The sequence below is a fragment of the Phacochoerus africanus genome, chromosome 8, assembly GCF_016906955.1.
Source record: "Phacochoerus africanus isolate WHEZ1 chromosome 8, ROS_Pafr_v1, whole genome shotgun sequence".
NCBI lineage: Eukaryota > Metazoa > Chordata > Mammalia > Artiodactyla > Suidae > Phacochoerus > Phacochoerus africanus.
In genome coordinates, this window is record NC_062551.1 from 133,980,864 (window position 1) to 134,003,087 (window position 22,224).

The 22,224-nt window shown below is 34.9% G+C and overlaps 1 protein-coding gene across 1 annotated transcript in view; it reads left to right on the forward strand.

Moving 5' to 3' along the window:
- The window catches only part of ADGRL4 (adhesion G protein-coupled receptor L4), a 99,857-nt gene that overhangs the window by 56,478 nt on the left and 21,155 nt on the right, over positions 1-22,224 (forward strand). The window contains exons 4-13 of the mRNA XM_047794292.1: positions 4,033-4,182; positions 4,624-4,694; positions 5,562-5,744; positions 5,853-6,036; positions 7,627-7,743; positions 11,465-11,670; positions 16,718-16,891; positions 18,588-18,791; positions 20,761-20,981; positions 21,111-21,177. Of these exons, the coding sequence (XP_047650248.1) occupies positions 4,033-4,182; positions 4,624-4,694; positions 5,562-5,744; positions 5,853-6,036; positions 7,627-7,743; positions 11,465-11,670; positions 16,718-16,891; positions 18,588-18,791; positions 20,761-20,981; positions 21,111-21,177 (1,577 nt within the window). The remainder of the gene's footprint in view (positions 1-4,032; positions 4,183-4,623; positions 4,695-5,561; positions 5,745-5,852; positions 6,037-7,626; positions 7,744-11,464; positions 11,671-16,717; positions 16,892-18,587; positions 18,792-20,760; positions 20,982-21,110; positions 21,178-22,224) is intronic.

Sequence of the window (22,224 nt, forward strand, 5' to 3'; positions counted from 1 at the left end):
GATCATGTTTTGAAAGAAGATTATGATAAAACACTGCTGGGCTGGCTCATTGTAGACATGAAAAACAAGCGCAACCTTATTAATGAAAAAGTAGCAAATGAATTTTTTGATGTGTAAAACAAGGAAATGCTTGTTATGATGTGCTTACACTTAGCAAAATCAAGTTACTAGCGCTAAGCTGAATGTTAGGGTGGTAGTGGAGAAAGTGGATCAGTTATTAAAGGTAGTTTGTCAATTCTAGCCTGACCGAAATAATTATACAGCAGCAATTTAGCTTTCATTAAGATGGGGGAAGGGTTTTTTTTTTTTTTTCCTCTTTTATAGCTCTGGGGAGTACCCAAACATGGCAATTTAATGAGACACTCATTATCAATCTGTTTTCTCCAAACCTACAGGGCCCCTGTTATTAAGAAAACACACAATATGAATAGTCACTGATTTCCAGTTACAGTATCAGATACCTGCTATACCTTAGGCACTATGCCAAACACCTTTATTTGTTATGAAAAAGAACTCGAGTTAAGAGTGATTTTATAGTATTACGCAAGGTCACAAAGCTAATGAGTGCTAGAGTCAGGATTTGAATTAAGGTCTTCTATAGAGCCTTTCCCAATAGGAAGGAAGATACACAGTGGTTTTATTAGAACCAGTTAGGCCCTGCAAGAAATTGCAAGAGATGTTAATGTGGATATTGATGTAAAATGCAAGCCACATTCATTTTGGCTAAGCTAGGTCCATACCATCTGGACATGGGATACCCTTTCCATATTTTCTGAATCTCTTTATACTGCTATGTGGCAAAGGGGCATAGAGTGATATGCTAAGGATAGTGCAAGTTCTTCGACTAGCCTGGCACAGAGCCAGTTGTGGTAGTCACACACTCCATTAACTAGGTTAAACTCAGTAAGTTCTACTACTGAGGCCCAGAGGGAGAAGGGTATCAAATTCAGCAAACCTTGCACCTGCATCTTAGTAAAAAGTTAGGAAAACAATAATATAAACAAAGAGTTCCCCTTTGTAGCTCAGCGAGTTAAGAACCCAATGAGTCTCTGTGAGATTGTGGGTTCCATCCCTGGCCTCGCTCAGTGTATTAAGGATCCAGCATTGCTGCAAGCTTCAGCAGAAGTCACAGATGCAGCTCGGATTCCAGTGTTGCCATGGCTGTGGTGTAGGCCTGCAGCTGCTGCTCCAATTCAACCCCTAGCCCAAGTGAAGTCATAAAAAGGAAAAAATATGTGTATATATACACAAGAAAGGTGTATATATGTGTATGTGTGTGTGTTTTTACACAAGAAAATGTAAACAATTTAGAAAACATTTTTAATGAGATGATTAAGGTTTGAAAAACATTGCTTAGGTAGGATAACAAATATTCTTTTATAATATTTGGAGTCAGCATATTAAAAGTGTAAACTATTTAGAAAACATTTTTAACAGGATGGTTAAGTTTGGAAAAACACTGCTTAGGTAGGATGATGAATATTCTTTTATAATATTTGGAGTCAGAATATTAAAATTTGTATAATCCTATTCTCAAATGTCCATCTCTCAGGGTATGACCTCATTATTTTTACAGATTAATATTTTGTCACTTGGTGAATTCATAAGCTGAAATACAGTAGTTGGTCCAAGGCTGACATGCTGGGATAGCAAACAACTGAGTGGGTGCTGGGAGGGCTTGGAACAGAGCAGAGACTCCTGCCTAAGGACCACAGAGGGTGGAAGATGCACACGAGAAGGCTGAAACTAAGGTTGTGTATACATGTGTCCAAAGTGCGTCCAAAGTGCATGAGGGAGGAGGAAAATGGAGTTTGTAAAGCCAAGATTTGGAAGCTGCTCAGAAATTGGGTTTGGGACAAAGTTCCCAAGGAAAGTTGCACCTTGCAATGATTTTGAAATTGAGAGAGATCAATACTTCATTTCTAGGTAGCCATAGAAGGCATCTAAAAATAGGAAATGTGGGTTTTCAGAGAACATAGCTTCCTTTATAAGGAAATAAATTATTTCCATGTAAGATACTTCATGGATTTCCTCATACCTCCATTGGGCTATTATCCTCGTTTAGGTGCAGCACAAATTATATCCTCAGCACTGCTCCAGAAAAGACTAGTTGTTTGCTGTCTCATATTTTCTTCTTGCTTCATTCATTTCATGAAGAATAATCATTTTTGTCTGTCCTCCCACTTGGCTTGTTTACTTGAGGTCAAGCTAGAATACTGTCCCTGATGATTCTCCAGATCCCCAGGGCCAACCAGAGTCAACTTGCCATCACTCCAGAGCCAGCCATCACCCCTTCCTTTATTTCTCTCCTTTTTTTTTTTTTTTTCTGAGTGGCAGTTTCTGAACACTTATATATAGCAATGAGAGGAAGAGGGTGAAGGCGCTAGGGCAGCATTTGTTTCTTTAAAAGCAGAGTACTTGAATTTCTAGGTAGATTTGAGTATATAGGCTTGGCAGAAGAACAAGGGGTTTTCTACTTCTTCATTAGGCCTGTTGTCTTCTTAGATCCAGTACTGTAACCTTAGCTAATGGAAATTTCTTCAAGAACGGGCCAGAGACTTATTGTCAGCTCCAGTTTCTGGTGGTTTTTTTGCCCCATCATTGCATTTTTTAAATGGGAAATTAGGATCAGCTACATTTTAGATAACTAACTAGGTGACATTTTAATTGGACTTTGAATCCCTTTTTATAGCAAACAGTCTTGCGCCACTCTATTAGTTTTTAAAAAATCAATTTGCATATGCAAGACTACAGGTTTATTCATTAATCTAACAGAGCGTAGCTATGAGATGTCAGAGCTAGGCTAGGAGCACAAAAATCTTTGCATTAGTTTGAGGTAATGATCTGGACTCTTCAATTCCTTGGAATCATTCCTTACTGGAACTCTGCCTACTGGCAGAACATTTATACTGTATTTATAACTTTTAAGACATATTTCACTGTAGTATGTAAAATTTTAAATTAAGAATATAAATTATGTGAGTTTATAACCTACCATTTTTATTATAGCTTTGATGTATAGCTACTGAAAATCTAAGACTTAATTCTGTACAATTTGTTACTTTATCTATGATGGCTGTATATGGAGAATCATAATAAAATGTAATCTGAAAAAAGGTAATAAGTTGTGGTAAAATTTTAAGGGAGTTGAATCACGTATTCTGCTACTTCTTAATTTTTAGGTTAATTTTCATAGGAAAATGAGGCTTTGGATAGAAAATGGACCACTCTTTTTTGTCCTTCAGATTACTCTAAACTCAGTTGTTACAATTGATTTAATTTAATACTAAGAAAAAAGAATTCTTGGAGTTCCTTGGTGGCTCAGCAGGTTAAGGATCTGGCATTGTCCTTGCTCTGGTGCAGGTTCAGTCACTGGCCAAGAACTTCCACATGCCCTGGGTGTGGCTGAAAAAATAAAAAGAAAACAAAGAATTCTAAACCTATTTTAAAATTAGGTCTTCATTTAATATAAATATTACATCATCCACGATGTAAATTGTTGTAACGATTTTGTTGATGAATCATGCTATTCAGAGAACAATTAAAGTGTCGATGTATGAATAACATTTTCAATGTACTGTCAAAATGGATGGGCCAAATCAAAGTTAAAAATATATCTCAGCTAAGTTTATCACTTTCTTGCTTTCTATAAATTTCTTTCTTTCTTTTTTTTTTGTCTTTTTGCCTTTTCTAGAGCTGCTTCCCACAGCATGTGGAGGTTCCCAGGCTAGGGGTCTAATCGGAGCGGTAGCCACTGGCCTATGCAAGAGCCACAGCAACGTGGGATCCGAGCCTCGTCTGTGACCTACACCACAGCTCACGGCAATGCCGGATCCTTAACCCACTGAGCAAGGCCAGGGATTGAACCCCCAACCTCATGGTTCCTAGTCGAATTCGTTAACCACTGTGCCACGACGGGAACTCCTCTATAAATTTCAGTATGAAATCACTAGCTGTATATGATGTTATTATCAACAAGGTAGCAACCATATGAACACTAAGTTAAAGGTTTAATTTTCCAAATATTTCCAGATATAGATGAATGCAGTGATTTGTCTGCCTGTGGTGATCATGCAGTGTGTGAAAATCTGCATGGTGGATATAACTGCTCCTGCAAAGAAGGTTACCAGACGTCCACAGGAAACCCACAGTTCACACCTAATGATGGCACTTATTGCCAAGGTAAACTTTATCACTAAATTTTATGTATTATCAAAGCACTGTGTAAAATATGTACTGCAAAGCTGAGAAGTGTCAAAGAGCCACACCATCCAAGAAATGTGCCGCTAGTCCTTTATCATCTATAAAAAGAAATAAGCAAAGTTTTATTTAATAAAAGATGTGCATATGCTTTATGTAATTACTTTGGGTTTCTATAGTTTTCTATTTTTCATAAAATACTATTCATGTTAATGGATAAAAAGTGAATATTTATTTGAATAAAATTTAAAAATAATGAGATTTTTTTAAATAAACAAGTTTTCATTAATTAAATAAATGAAGACAAAACAAGTGATAAGAATGTGTTTTCAATGTTTAAGTTAGAAAATCACTGGAATCAATATAATTATCTTAAGAAAAATGTGTTTTAGAACTTAACATAAAATCTGATTCTTTTTACAGAAATTGTGAATGCAGACTGCCATTTAGATAATGCCTGTATTGCTGCGAATATTAATAAAACTTTAACAAAAGTGAGTAAAGGAGTTGAATTAAAAATCTGCTCTATTTTGACATTTTGATTTCAGTAAAATCTTTCCAAAGTCACATGTTTTAAAAGTGTAACAAGCAGCTGATCTTCATGTAGAGTTGAAACTATTTACGTAAGAGAGAGGCTAAGTATTTCGTCTGAGTCACATATAGGATTAATTTGAAAATCCCCAAAAGTACTGAAAAAGACTTTTGCATATTTAACTTATGCTACTTTTTCACTGTTCCATGTACTGGGAAGGTAGTTTCAACATGTAAAGGAAGTTGATGAATAAAATAGTAAAAACACAGTTTGACCCCAGGCTATTCCCACATTCTAAGGAGGCATAGTTGAATGAAACTTGATTTTGTACATCGAAGTAAATAGTATTTCAAAGAGTAAAGTAGGACATTCATAAAATTATTATCCTCTAATTGGAAGTGTGAGTCTCAACAACTAATTACAATCTCCGACTCATTAACAATCTCAGATTCATTAATAATCAAGTAAAGCAAATTTCCATGTTAAAATCATGTAAAAAACTTTCTCTGATTAAAATCTAATTCAAATTTAGGTATAATTTATTATAACTTTTAAAAGCTAATTTTAAAATGATCAATTCAAATATGTTCTTCCCTTTCTTTTCCTGTATTTTTAATAGTTTTAAAATGATTAAATGTTTGCAGATCCTTTGTAAATAATTCCAGCTTTCATTGTTTTGTGTTATGATTTAGGTGTAGTCTGATAACTTTTTAATGTGTAGGAGGAAAAAAATGAAACTCAGAATATATTTAACATGCAACATTTATTCTTGAAAAGATCTAGTAGTACTTTAAACTGGTTTCCTTTTTTTGGACTCTTTTTTGTTCAGATGAGACACATAGGAGAACCTGTGGCTTTGCTACAAGAAATCTATAGAAATTCCGCGAAAGATCTTTCACCAGTGGATGTAATTACATATATAGAAGTATTAGCTGAGTCATCCACATTACTGGGTTATATGAATAGCACTGCTAATTCAGCCAAGGACACCCTTTCTAATTCAACTCTTACTGTAAGTATGTTGAGCTTTAACTCAGTATAACTGAGCTTTAAATTTTCCTTACATCTGTGATTAACGTGAGATTACGACATTTTTAAAAAATACTTTTTTGTTCAACAGGAATTTGTAAAAACTGTGAATAATTTTGTTCAAAAGGATACATTTATAGTTTGGGACAAGTTATCTATGCACCATAGGACAACTCATCTTACAAAACTGATACATGCTGCTGAACAGGCTACCTTAAGGATATCTCAGAACTTCCAAAAGACCACACAGTTTGATACTAATTCAAGTGACATAGGTAAGAAGCCAAGGTCAATTTCAAAGCAATAGTGTTTTCCAAACAAGCTATTCTCAAAAGGGAAGAGAAAAAGAATACATATATGTGTGTGTGTGTGTGTGTGTGTGTGTGTGTGTGACTGGGTCATGTGTGTATGACTGGGTAACTTGTTGTGGAATAAAAATTGACAGAACACTATAAACCCACTATAATGGGAAAAATAAAAATGACTAAAAAAGCTAAAGTCCAACCACCAAATAAAATACTGTCGATTAAGCTAGCAGTTGTTTTATCAATGTAGACATGGATAGCAACGCATATCCCAAGAGTAGTAAGAATGAAGTATGAGTAATGAGATTTCCTCCTTCCTACAACCTCCACCATTTCCTGTTCCTGAACTGCTTAGCATTTAGGTGCTAAGAGGCCATTACTTCCTTGTCATCTCCTGATTTAGTAGGATCTGTCTTGACCGATGATGGTACAGACAGTTTTTTAAGTTAAATTTTTACTGAAGTGTTGCACACATACAAGAAAGTGCACATATCAAAAGTGCACAATTTGAAACTCAATGAAGTTTTACAAAATGAACATACCTGTATAAACAGCACGTCAGAAGCCCCTTTGTACCCCCTGCCAGCCACTCCCTGCCCCCTAAGGAAATGCCACCCTGACTTCAAACACCACATCAATCAAGAGCATAATTTAAGTGTCTCTGCAATAGTCTGTAGATAGAACATATTCTGTGTAACCATGCCCTATTTTTCTAGTGGTGGACCTTGAAGATGTTTTTATATTTTTAATTTTGAGATCCTCTGGGCATCTCTCTTTGTCCGGAATGTAGTATATTTAAATTTCTCATTAGGAATCCTTTGCCTTTGGATGCTATAAACCAATTAGCATAGCAAATTAGAATATTTCTTGCTTTATGAAATCTCTTACTTAACACACTAGGAATCTGTATCAAGTTGAGGACCAGTAAAGTTATTCTAAGGAAACACACACTAAGAATCTGTATCAAGTTGAGGACCAGTAAAGTTATTCTAAGGAAACAAGTACACTTTCTGAAATAATCATTGATACACGTATTTTATATTCTCTGGACGTTACTGTGATGCAATAGTAGATATACAAAAATCATTATCTCAAAGGGATTCACCACTTAATCAAAGTTAAGGTAGCAAGCATTGTGACTAACATATAGGAGCCTAAATTTCTATGATATTCCTGCATGAAAAAGGTGAAAATATACTAGGTAAGGAAATTATCATTCAATAATTTAATTCAATCACTCTATATATAATACATTATATTGTAGAGATCATCCTCTAAAACCATGGTAGTTGCTTGTCTGCTTTAGTTATTATGATTTATAGCTTTGTTGTGTACACACATATTTTCTTTTAATTCAATAAATTTAGAATTAAACTGTGAATGCTACAATGAAATAAAAAAAATTGAGTCAGATTTTTAAATACAAATTAGAATGTCCAAATATCATGTTCAGATCATGTTTTAAGAAATTGAAATGCAATAATGATGGATGAAATTGTCTCTAAATACATTGATTAAACTATTTTTAGAGAATTCATGATTTTCCTGGTTTTGTTTCAGCTCTCAAAGCTTTCTTTTTTGATTCATACCACATGAAACATATTCATCCCCATATGAATGTAGATGGAGATGATATAAAGATATTTCCAAAGAGAAAAGCTGCATATAATTCAAATGGTAAGACTTTGACAATCTTATATACAATATTTCAATGTTTTCCAGTACTTACCATACATTTGATTGTATCATGTTTGTGTAGAAAAATGTTTTATGTTTATATGCAGAAGTTCCATATTTGTACTTGAGGTTTTTCATGTATGATATAAATACCTGCAGAGAATTTTAGCTAATGATATCTAGACCCTTCTTGTCTTACCTCCACCTCTGTAACTATCTAATATTGTTACAATTCCAAAAGAAATATACAGAGTAACTGTGATTTTATTCCTCATTTTGCTGCAGTAAATGTTGTAATTATCATAGAGTTCTTTGAATAGTTCTTCCTCAGTAATTCTTCATATTCCTCATTGTGAAAGTGAATTTGTGATTGTGTGAGGAGGACAGAAAGAGTGTGTCCAAAAAGAAAGTTATTGTTTAGGTTTGGCTTTCTCTTCCACTTGTCATTTCTTAGTCTTTGTACAGTAACTCTGCAATGAAACTAAAGGCAGAATTTCTTAAGAAATGGAATCTGAGAATGCTCGTAATTAACAGGTAACTTTAAGATTATCTAACCTAATTTCCTCATTTCATAGATTATGAAACTAAGGCACAAGAAGTTAACAGACTTGCCTCTTTGTACATCAACAGATAATACAGAACTAAGACTTGAAGGGAAGGAGTTAACAAAGAAACCAGCCCTCATCAGCTTTTCCTTGTCACCTAACCACAGGCAAACTAGCAGCTGCTATTTTAATTTAACTATTTATCTGCTCGTTTAGAGCAATGCACTTAGGAAAAAAAAAAACTCTGCTAGTAATAGAATTGTTGTTCCCATATAGGTCAAAATATATTACCTAGGGAAAACAATGAATTATAATTTTTCTCAAAACATGAGTGGTCATACGTGGAAATTAAAAATATGCAATAACACACGTCTTTTTATAGACATCATCTCATTAAAATATGTTGTTTTTATTGTTAAAAAAGCATGTCGTACATTTATTCTCAGAAGAATTTTTTTTTAATTTTTGTGGTGCTAATATGTAAAATTTTTCTAATCCACTGATATTATCCCCTCCATTCTTTCTTGTCATTTTGTATTCCAAAGTAAGAAACAGATGGCCATAAAAAGCAAAAATAACTCAGCCATACTGCCATTGAACCCATGGTTCTCAGCCTATTGCATCATATTCTAATTAACCAAGCACAAATATAATATTTAGGAGCAAATCCAAAGAATGTGTTAAACTGTTGTGTTTTCAAAGACAATTTGAGTAGTGTTTAGAAGTTGAGAATAAAGACATTGAAAATACTTATCATAGTGACAGATGATGAAATTGTCATGGAATTAATATCACGAAGAGATCCTGTCTGAGTGTATGGTAGTTTTGTTACATTTCATAATCATGCATGCAAACTCTGACATTTTGAAGGGGACAGTAATATCAGCTCTCAAGAAAGCAGAGGAAGAAAATTTGCTTTCCTCAAGGTTGAATCTTAAAAATAAGGGCAAGTCTAACAAAGTGATCAAACCCACTCAGTGATGTCTACATGTGATTATTCATTTATGGACTAAATCCATTAATAAAAACATGCATTAGTTAAAAGATGCATAGTGTCATTAGTAGGGAAAATAAGGGAGGCATAGATGGATTTTTAATCTTTTTGATTGGGCTGCATTTTAGTCCTATCATTAGTGAATGAACCCCTAGTTTACTGAAAATAGGTACCGATCAGATAAGAGAGTTAAAAGCCAGACTGCATTAAGAATTACTGAGAAATCATGGCAATTAAGAGGTTCTAGATGATAAGAATGAACAAATACTGAAATGATATTCAGAAAATAAATGGTTAAAAAGGGATTTTGGACCATTCTTATTCTTATTATTCAATCTCCTTTTACCCAAAATCAAAAATTGATATTAAATAAATATTTTTAGAAAGGATAGGAGAGGTTAGTAGATTTTTTTTTTAAATCCATGTTATCTTTTTGGTTCTGGATTTGATTTTGGACCATCCCCAACTACAACCTCTGTAGTTGCTGTTGCATGAACTGGTTCATCATCTAGGTCAAGTTGAGCTAAGAGGTTTCTAGATTCTGCTTCAGGCCCTAGTCTGTCCATAGCAAATGCAGCACTAGCTGTCATCTCCTGGAGTCATCATAATATCACCAGCACAACCATGTTATATTAACATTATTTCTTTGCTGTAAATTTTCCAGGCTGGCAGCTTAGGAAAACATCTAATGTATATGAATTTCAGCAAACCTCTTAGCAGTGTCTTGTGCCTTTTTAGCTTAAAGAAAGCATGTGAGTTCTCTGGTGGCTCTTCAGGTTAAGGACACAGCATCGCTGCTGTGGTTCAGGTCATTGCTATAGCATGGGTTCAACCCCTAACCCAGGAACTTCTGCATGCTGTGGGTATGGCCCCCCCCAAAAAAAAAGAAAATATGAATAATGATAAATTTTCACAGCTTCTAGCTTATATAATCATATCCAAAGAAGATTATTTGTTAGTGTAATTTTGTGATGTAGAGGGTTCCAGCTTTGTTTTTGATAACATTATCAACATTTGTATTAATGATTTTCATTTATGCTCATCAAAAGTTTGAGGGAACAAATGAATATGATAGAGTTCTTTCTAAGTTGTGCAAGTATCTAAAGCAAACGTACAATGCTTCTAGGTAATAATTATAATGATAATCATATTAATATAGTGATCTTAAATTTTACAGAAGACTCTCTTACGTTTACTTTGGTCTCCACCTTATCCTAGTAAATGTCCAGGAGGAGAATCACTACCATCCTGTTACACGTGAGAAAACTCAAGTTTATGCGGGGAGACACAAATAGGAGCAATGACTAAAATCAGAGCTTCTGATTCCAAGAGTAAATTCTGAATCTCAGTTCCTCAATTTACTGTCCATAATTCTGTACAGAAAATAGAGAAGGAATGTGACCTGAGTGGCAACAGGAATTTTAACAGATAATAGATGTCGATGTTGAGTTGTTCACAGACTTAATATCAGTGATGTGAGCTGTTACAGAAACAAGGCGATTTGTGATCCATTGATATAGGTGTAGCATCCATGCTAAGGGGAAAATAGTCATGTGATGTCTGTCCTGATCAGGTAACATTTTTCATAATGGGTTATGTGCTGATGTGCTGCATTTGGGGAGTGTCAGGGATGTGATAAGTGGCTGCCTCAAAAGGCAATAAATTCCGTACCCTGAGACTGCATAATGATGTGTCATCAATTTAAATAGGAAACATTTCAGTGGGCATGAGGGTGAACTCAGTGGCAACTCACAACTTTTTCCCTTCTAAACTTCCCTAATACTGTAAATCTGTGATAATTTTCTCCCAGTATCTTTCTAATCCATATATTTGCACAGCAAAGTAATAAGTCAAAATTTCATGTCAATAAAATTTCGCTTTACACCTTGCTTCTTAACCTTGGATGTAAATTTATTTAACACTGTGTTTCTCCTGAATACAATTTGTCCAAGGGGATGCTACAGTCCAAGATCAGTTTCAGGGTCCTAGAGGTCAGAGAATTTGTCTTAATATTGCTTGATAGTGTATACATAGATATATATTATGACCCACATTTTAGTATCTGGGTATTTGTGTAACTACCTTAGAGTAAAGATTTTGTCTGGTCACTTTTTATGTTTAAGAGCTTAAATACATTTTTGTTTTATGAGAATTTCACTGAATATACTTGTTTGACTGACAGGCAATGTTGCCGTTGCATTTTTACATTATAAGAGCATTGGCCCTTTGTTTTCGTCATCCGACAACTTCTTATTGGAACCTCAAAGTTATGATGAAGCTGAAGAGGATGGAAGAGTCATCTCTTCAGTAATTTCAGTCTCAATTAGCTCAAACCCACCCACATTGTATGAACTTGAAAAAATAACGTTTACATTAAGTCACGTAAAGGTAAGTTGTGTTTCTGGTGAATATTATGATGGCGAAGCATTCAAAGAAGTTAGCCTTTTTCGTGGTGTCTCTTTAATTGTATGTGAGATCTTAAATTTGAAAATACTGATGCAAAATTAAAAGAGTAATTGCTTTCAGCTAATTATTCTATAAAATATTTTTGTAATTTCAGTTCTCTTTAAACTTTCTATTAAATACCAAACAATTTTACATATTGATTCTCTGAGATTAAGTTATATTTTAGTTTTATTTTTAAGCACATTGTTCATTTTGGAATTCTCCATACCTTCAAGGAAGAAATATAAAAAAGTATCAAAGATATAAACGTTACTTATGTAATGAGGGGGTGTTTGTTTACTAAATATCATTTAAAATCATATGTTCAGGGGTTTGGGTGCTGATTAAAATAAAATCATAGAGAAGTTTATAGTATTTCATAAATAAATAATCCGAGATCATTTTACTCTTATTTTTATTCTAAATCTTTTTTCAAACCCATACATAATTAAAACCATAAAATAAGAAACATTATTAGAAATAACCAAGTGTTTAGATTTTTTATAGACCTAGAAGTGAGCAGGGAAACTCGAAATCATATTGTTTGCTACATTTTTAGGGTTGATGGTTTCTTGGGCTTTCAATTCAATTTCAATCCTAGTACATAATTAAAGTGCCTCAGAAGCTCCATTTGGAGAACCTTGAAGCTGGGCAATAGTATTTGCATCTTTATGGGAAACAGGGGACTAAAAGAACATACAGTCAGCCCTCCATATTCACAGGTCCCACATCCATTAATTCTCTCAAACACAGATTGAAAGTATTCAAGGAAAAAAATTCCAGAAAGTTCCAAAAGGCAAAACTTGGATCCCATTTTATTCTTTAGTAAAATAGAAGCTCTCTCATATAAAACACCTTCCTCTTCCTGATTCCCTGATAATTTAAAAAAAAATTGGGGGTATAGTTTATTTATAATGTATTAGCTTTAGGTTTACAGCAAAGCGAATCAGTTATACGAGTACACATACATATTCTTTTTCCCATATAGATTATTATAGAACATTGAGCACACCTCCCTGCGCCATGCAGTAGATCCCTGTTAGTTAACTACCCTATATATAGTAGTATGCACATGCCAACCCCATCAGCCCATTGTATCCCCCCTCGTTTTCCTCTTGGGTAACCCCAAGTTTGACCTCAAAACCTTTGAGTCTGTTTCTGTCCTACAAACAAGTTATTTTGTATCATTTTTATTAGATTCCACATATAAGTGACAAATCGTATTTGTCTTTCTCTTGTCTGACTTATTTCACTCAGTATGATAATCTCTAGGTCCATTCATGTTGCTGCAAATGGCATTATTTCATTCTTTTTTATGGCTGAGTAATATTCCATTGTACAGATCCTGATAATTTATTTACACCTTTACCAACTAACCTATGTTTATTACTTTAGAGGAATATTAATCATATTGTTATAGTAATATATATATAATAATTATAATAATAATAGTAGCAACCAATACTTTAATAATGCTAATATAGAACAAGGCTCTCTTCTCAATTATTTTGCTTTTGAAGAGCTCATTTAATTCACACAAGAACCCTATGAGGTATATACCATTATCTCCATTTCACAGAGAAGGAAACTGAGAGATTAAATAACCTGACTGCAGTCACTGAACTGGTAGAACAAGCGACCAGCTGATAGAACAAGGTTTCATACCCACTGAATCTTTCTCCAGAATCCATGCTTCCAGCAGCTAAGCTGCTCTCCTGCTCCATGCTGTTCTCCGAATCCCTCCCTGGAAACTGTGCTGTGTCTATTACTGTACCTCTCCGGGACCTCTCCACATTGGTGCCAGTGTCTCATCTAACAAGTAGCCTCAAGTTTCTACCAAGAAGGGAAATCATTTTCCATTGACCCTCTATCTCCCTCACCCACAACCAATAACTCTTTTTGTTTCAAGCTTTTTTAAATAATAGGTATTATTTATTGACTTCTATGTATAGAAAATGTGGATTTAGTTTTCGTACACACACTTCCCCTGTGATACACACTCCCCCAGCTATGCATCCTCCCATATGTCACCAGATTTTTGGTGGAAAAATCAAAAATTAAAAAATCACAGCTGAATCAAGAGTCTGAACGATTTCTCTGGTATTAATAAATTCCTCTAATTTAGCTTGCTTAGATATCTGTTTATCCATTACCAATTCATTCCCAATCTTTCTGATAGCATTATAAATCTCCTTGTAGAAATTCAAATGTATAGGATTATCGTCTAATTTAATGTTCTAGAGACATCCTTTTTAGGCCTCTGTGCATTCGATCCTGTCTAGATGGTCTACCCTTTGCCTACTGTACAGCTTTCAGCCTGAACATCCTTGTCACATCATCCTGCACAATCAAGTCTCCTCTCTGCTGTATCAGATTCAATGTTTTCTTAACCTAGTGTTTCCTCTTTCTTGATTTATTTCTGTATTTTGGTGGAACATTCTCCAGTGGCTCTTGAGAAAAAATGCCCAGGAAGTCCATGTTTTGAGCTCTTGTGTTATCTTATTAGATAAGTATGTATATTTCTGTCTTATCCTTGCACTTGTTAGATGAATTCCATGGTATAGAGTTATAAATTGGGCATATTTTTCACTTCAGAATTTTCTAGACCTTGTTCATTATTTTCTAGCTTTCCAGGTTAACCTGGAGAAATCAAATGCAATTAATATTTTACTAAAATTTGCATTCTTTTGCGTGTTCTCTCTCTCAAATTTTTGAGATCTTCATTCTCAGAATTCTAATCAAAATTGAATCTTGCTGTGGATCTTTCTTCATTAATTGCACTAAGCACTATATCAGTCTGTTCATTCTGAAAATGTGTGGCCTCAAATTTTAGGGAATTTTCCATTATTATTTGTTTAGTAAATTCTTCCTCTCCAGTGTCTCTGGTCTCTTCTCTTGTTGTCCCTGTTGTTTCTATATTAGACTCCCAAGCTAAATCTCTTAATTTTTTTCTTTTTATGTTTTCTTTTCCATTTTTAATTTCTTTTCTTCTGCTAACATGTTTTATTTCTACTTCATACTTAATGATAATAGAAAATCCTTATTATTTTTTAATTCTGCTTTTATTTCATGGGTGTAGTATCTCTCTGGGTTATTATTTATATCAAAAGAAAAAAAAAACCCAAAACAAAACCAAAACACTGTTTTGTGCTCCCTGCATTATGTTGCTCCCGATTGCCTCTGTTGGGCTTGTTGGCTTTCGTTCTCTGTCTTTGATGCTAGAGTGTGTCCTCAGAGGTCCAGTGGCTCATGGCTGTCCGTTCATATCTAATAATGAGGTATTTGAAAGATGGTTGTGTGTTCAGGTGGCTTATGGCAGTGGTGTGCTTCACTGGAGGATTGTCATCAGGCTGGTTACTGGCTGTTTCACTGGAAGATCCTGAAGATCACCACCTAAAAGTCATTGCTCTCAGACTTTAGCTTCCCAGAAACCTTTTAGTCCCATGCCTAAAGACAGAAGTGTGCTGCAGGAATTGGGAGAGTGAAGAGAATGGGATGGACAGTGGGGCTCAGCAATGCACACAGACCCTCAGGTAGTCCCAGGCTTTCTGAATGATAAAAAACACTCTCAGCTGACCCTGGTTCCCCAAATTTAGAGTCCTTCTGGCTCCTTTAGCTTATCTGTTTTGTTTGTTTGTTTGCAAGAATGGGATTGGTCATTTTCCTGTCTGTTTTAGGGGAACTGGATGCAGAGTTTCAATTTCCTTAAAAAAAATTTCTCGTCACCTCTCCCATTTTAGTCAATCACTATCTTCCCAGACCTACTCCAGTCACATTCACCAGTGTTCCAGCTGTTGATGCAAGTGTTGGGTTTTGTATATAGGCCATTAAAACAATTGTTTAATTGTATTAAAGTCATCTGGGTTTCTGTCATCTTTGAGGGAAGGTGCTTTATCTTTTCATCTGAGACTCCCTGGCTCTTAGCACAGTGCCCATTGCATGTTTGAGACTCAACTAAAATTTTTCTTTAATGAACAGTTGTCTGAAGATTTGGATTTGACTACGTGTTACTTATCAAGAATTGATCTTGGGTTTTTTTTTTAACATCTTTTCGTCTCAGCACAATACCCACCTCACAGGACTCTTGAGGATCAAATTTAAAAAGTAGATGAGAAATCACCTGGTTAACTATAAGTTGTTGTAAATAGTTTTTATTTCTACAAGATATAATCATAGGCTGTACAACATTCTATAAACAAATTATTAAATCTTACAGCGCATTATTGTGTTACAATTAGTTAATATATAAGGAGAACTCTGCTCCTTATTGAACAACCATCCTGCAGTCTATTTGATCAGCCCCTGCCTAACTCTGATCTTATCCTCCCTACTCTACCTCATTCATTGCTGGAACTACACTGGTTTCTAGATGTTTCTGGAAGACCCCCATTGGGTCTCACTTCAGAGCTTTTCCATCTTCCATTCCAAATGTCTGGAACTGCCTGTTCCCAAGTCTTTAGATCTCACTCTGTCACTTAATTGAGTATTTTCTCAAACATCTTCCCCTGAGAAAAGCCTCCTCAGATTACTTCTGTTCTCCTTTCCCTGGTTTATTTTTGTTTGTTTAATAATTTCTCATCTCCTCATTAGAATGTAAAGTCAACAGTGCAAACACTTTTCTATTTTGTTCAGTGTTACATTTTTAGCACCTGGATAAATAACTAATATCTAGTGCATAGTCAATAAACATTTATTGAAGATAATATGATATGCCGTGTACCATTCTAAATGGCATACATGATCTCAATTGATAATAATTCTCAAAACAATTTTGTGACACAGTACTGGTAAGATAGAGCTTGGTTGCAGGATATTCTTCAGTTCTTTCACACAACAGCAGCACTCATTTATTAGCATTGCTTTTAAGCTTCACTTTTTAGTCATGGTTTTAATTATATTCATAGGAAAAATGTATTTTAAATATAATAGAAATGATACCATATGTATAACTTTTTCTCTTTTTTCCATCAGTAAAATGTCTCTTTTTCAGACTGCAGATAAGGATAGTAGTCGGTGTGCATTTTGGAACTACCTACCTGACACCATGAATGGAAGCTGGTCCTCAGAGGGCTGTGAGCTGATGTACTCCAATGAGACCCACACCTCATGCCGCTGTAATCACCTGACACATTTTGCAATTTTGATGTCTTCTGGTTCTTCCGTTGTAAGGCAACTTTCCAATTCATACTTATAAATTTTTTTGCTCTTTTTTTTAAGGACCACACTCGTGCCCATGGAAGTTCCCAGGCTAGAGGTCGAATTGGAGCTGTAGCCGATGGCCTACACCACACCACAGCAACACCAGATCCAAGCCACATCTGTGACCTACACTACAGCTCACAGCAATGCCAGATCCTTAACCCATTGAGGGAGGCCAGGAATCAAACCCCCATCCTCATGGATACTGGTCAGATTAATTTCCACTGAGCCATGATGGGAACTCCCTGTCTTTTTTTTTTTTTTTAATAAATCTATTTTTCCTCCTTTTTTATATAATTCAACACAATGATTTTATATACTTTCTTTGGGTATATGCAGTATTTTTAATTTATTTCTACAGTCTCAACATTACCTTTTAGTCTTTCTTTTCCTGCCTGCCTTCTATGACATACATAGTCTGGATTTTTGGTTATTTTTAGTTAAGACTTAACTAGTATATAATATACATGAAGTGTATGTTAAATATCTATCCACTGACTCTTAGCTTTTAATACTGCTTTTGAGGACCATGTATATATTTTGATGTACATGGACTTTAAGGGCTTTTGCCTTTGTATCAGAAGTTTATTTTTACCCATGATAAATGTTTTAAAAATCTTTCAGAAGTTCCTGTTGTGGTTCAGTGCTAATGAACCCAACTAGTATCCATGAGGACATGGGTTCCATCCCTGGTCCCTGGCCCACTCACTGGGTTAGGGATCCAGTGTTGCCATGAGCTGAGGTGTAGGTGGCAGATGCTTCTCAGATCTGGCGTTGCTGTGGCTGTGGCATAGGCTGGCAGCTTACAGCCCTTATTCAACCCCTAACCTGGGAATTTCCATATGCCATTCATGTGGCCCTAAAAAAAAAATTTATACTTGGTCAATAAGTATTAGCACATTTATAACTAATACCATGTCTTAATAATGTAGAACCCCACAAGGTTTTTATACATGAAAATCTCTCTAAAGTGAGTAATTTCATTATGTGTGTTGTACATCAGCAATATCTTCCTTTTACATTGTGTATTTTTAATTTTATATCCATATATCACAATCTTCATTAAATTACAGGTTTATTTCCATGCATACTTAGAATCCATCGCACATATAACATGACCAAATAAATCTGCTCAAACGTAATGTCAGTGATAAAGATGAAATTTTTTTTCTGAATGTTCAGTAAGCAAAAATGTCCCTATTCTGTATATAAAACCATTTGGTTAGAATTAAACCATTTCTGATACCTTTGTTTAATGTTTTTAAATGAATTGCTGCATAGAAATAAGACTCGTTCTTACCACTAATAAATCTGCTTTAATTAACCATTTTCACATTACGGTAATGAATTGCCTTTCTAATATCATGAAACTGATGATGATAACATTGTTAAACCATACACTAATATATACTATGCCTAGAAAAAAAATCGCTAATTACAGAACTGTTAAGGTGCTACATGATTTATATCAGATTTCTCTGAATATTGAGCTTTTTCAAAAGTACAAAATTTTTCTCATCTAAATGCACATTTGTATTTTTACATTTTATGAACAGCTTGATTAATGTTTCACCAAAAAAGGGAAGTTCATTATATGTTGTAGTTCCTTTGACAAGCTCCTGAGTTATTCTCTTAACTGCTGTATTATTATTTTCCCTTAGGGTATTAAAGATTATAATACTCTTACAAGGATCACTCAACTAGGAATAATTATTTCACTGATTTGCCTTGCCATATGCATTTTTACCTTCTGGTTCTTCAGTGAAATTCAAAGCACCAGGACAACAATTCACAAAAATCTCTGCTGTAGCCTATTCCTTGCAGAATTTGTTTTTCTTGTTGGGATCAATACAAATACTAATAAGGTAAGTTGATCTCCTTTCCCCGCTATCTTTATTTTCTAAGTTTTGACTCTCCTAAGTATATATATCATAGAAACATGACTTATAAGTAAGGGCTTACAGGGCAAACACACTATTTTGTTCCAAGCCTTTTCCATGTTTGATAATGCTAACATATTTAAGCAATTTGCTCATCAATTCCATTAACCACAGTGTCCATCATGCTGAACTGGGAAAACTTGGCAACAAACTGAAGAAATAACCTTTTTTAATTTTATTTTGTTTTATTTTTACATGGTCGTTAAACAAAAACAGAGAGCGGGAGAATTTGAAAGAACGTTTCTCTCATCCCGGGGAGTGAACACAAAAGCGGCTAAGATTCATAGACTGAAATATGACAAATTAGCTCAATCTAGAAACTGCACTTTTCTAACCAATTTCCACTATTATCGATCTAGAGCCTTCCTGAATAGTTCCCATATTCTCTGAGTCTGGGTGTTTCTGGAAGCAGGCACTAACGTGAGATAAAAGATGCAATAAATTTATTAGGTGAAATGGCTGTGAAAGAAAATGGGAAGAGAGAGTCTTGGAGAGTCCTCAGACCAGGATGCAGGTCTGACCCTGAGTTAAGGAAAGAGAAGAGAAAGGATGAGTGGGTAGAAGCACTTTACAGGGAAGTGCATTTCTAACGGAAGGTCAGCGTGGTTGTCGAGGAGTCTTTGGAGCGGACCCTGAGCGGGAGTCACAAGGCCAGTATCGCGAGAGCAGGCAAGTCTCGTTGTCTTCAGTCAGTGGCTGGCAGCAGCCGTCGGAAGCACAAGCACAGCAGTGGCCTTGCTGGGACAATAGGTGCATCGGGCTCTGCATTTGGAGACTGGAGAAGTGCAGGCTTATGGCCACAAAAGATGAAATTGCCTCCTTATTTCCATTCTTATTAGTTATCTTTCAAATACTGAGACAAACCTTCAGTTACCAAGGTTTTCTTCTAAAGTAGATGCCGCCAGGCACCTATTTTAAATAGTATATGGTGGGCTATAAACGCGTATCTGTTTTTGTTTGGCTTGCAGTGGTATTCATAACACCTTCCAATTTTGTGTACCCTTCACTATCCTGCAATGCCTAACTCCTTCGGTTTCATTCCACTGTCATCCTCACCATGAAACCGTTCTGTATACTGTTTATTTTCAATTCTATTTTCCCTATCAAATTCTTCCTATTTTCAAGCCATATTTCAAATCTCACTGCAAATCACTGTCCTCAACCTTATATAGTACTCTCCAGTTTTAGTAGGTAATATCATTATTCTTGAATTATACTTTTATTAAGTGCAAAAGGTATATGTTATTATGTTATCTCTCCTGTAAAAGATTGTTCTGTCAGTTCAGAAGTATGCAACTACTTTGGTTTCTATTATTACTTATAAGCCTAACTCTAGTTCTATATGTAAAATTAATACTAATAAATAGTATTTAACTGAAATCCATCTGAAATTTACTTGGTAAATCTTATAACTTACAGTGATTCTAAATGTATATTTTTTGTAAAGTATATCATCATTTGTCTGTTTTGTAAGTTCAGTATTTTAAATTAATCAAGATACTGGATATGTTTCATTTAACACAGTATTAGCAGTAATTTTCATTCTTTGAGCATGAATAAAATAAAGCCACCTCCAAAACAGAAATCACCTCAAATCATAACTAAAGTCACTGGAATAATCATGGTTTACATATGACTAATCCACAATTTATAAATGTATAAAACATAGACCTCTCTGGACAAGAATAGCAAGAATGGCGAAAGTGTCACATTAATAAAGCACAGCTCTTTTAAATCGAGGGAAGTGATAAAAATTAAAAAACTGGCGGTTAACAAGGATATTTAATGTGACCAAGCATTGTATAAAATGGCCCGATTTCTGGAGAAAGTCAAGATTATATGTTATGGTAATGTTAAGCATTGCTTATGGTTTCTTTCTTTCTTTGCTCTGTAGCTCTTTTGTTCAATCATCGCAGGGCTACTGCATTACTTCTTCTTAGCTGCCTTTGCATGGATGTGCATTGAAGGCATCCACCTCTACCTCATTGTGGTAGGAGTCATCTACAACAAGGGATTTTTGCACAAGAACTTTTATATCTTTGGCTATCTCAGCCCAGCTGTGGTAGTTGGATTTTCAGCATCATTAGGTTACAGATATTATGGCACCACCAAAGTGTAAGTTGAGATGATCTCATAAATATTTGAAATGGAAATCTAAATCATCTTTGCATATCATTGACAATTTTGCTTTGTTGCAGTACCTACAAACTTATTTACAGATTTTATCTCTTCTTTACTTTTCAGATGTTGGCTTAGCACAGAAAACAACTTTATTTGGAGTTTTATAGGACCAGCATGTCTGATCATTCTTGTAAGTATATTTAAAATTGTGGTTAGAATTCAAAAAGTTATGACTTAAGGGTGCTTAAAATTCTCAGCCTCAGGCATTACTTTGACAGGGAAAATAATTTTGAGCAATTGACAGTTTCTCATTTATTAGCATTTTACATGTATTGAATCACCATTGAGAAAAAAACATACAACTTTTCAGTTCACAGCTTTTACAATTCTTTTGCCCCTCTTGGGAGGATGTATTTTTGCATTATATGCAGGAAAAGCATTTTTCACATATCAGTTGTATCTCAGTGTACTTCAATACTGAGAGTGTACCAACCAGCTGATAATCTGGCATTTCAGATGTTTACGTTATTTAATCTTTTATCGATGATCAGTGATCTTTGAAGATTAGACTGTCATCTTTATAGTTTTATCATCCTCATGTACCCTGTCATCATGAAAGTGATTTTAAACTAAATTGCGACATCAGAGACAAGAACCCACTATTTCCCATGAGCAGACAAGTCATATATTGATAGCCCTATTTCAGCTGGGAAGAAAGCCTTTTAATTCTTATTGGAAGTGGTTTCAAACCTACAAATTTGGCAGCCATTCTATGTTCCATTCCAAATAAAGACACTTTTATATGTCTCCAGAGCATTTCTAAGTGCTATAAGTTTTCAAAGCCATTGTGAATATGATATTCTGTCGATGAAACTGGGAGTCTGACAAGGCTCTACAGTAGAATGAATTGTCCGTGGAGGCATTGCGACAATATTTTGGACAACTTTGTCTGTATCTTTTGACCAAAAGCTAGCTATCTTTTTTGAATTTGTTTTTCTCTTTCTCTGTCCCTGTGTGTTGTTATGGTTTTGAGGAAGCTGCTAAATGGGGAAAGACCTGAAATGCAAAGCAGAAAATTTCATCGAGGCTTAATTTTTAATGGTGTGGGTGAAATAAAGTGCATTCAGAGATGGTATTACCCTAATCATTGCAGAAAACTGTTTATAATTCTCCTAATGAGCCTAGTAATATAAAAAGAAACCATTTTCAAGATTTCACCTAAAACAACTTCAGAGTT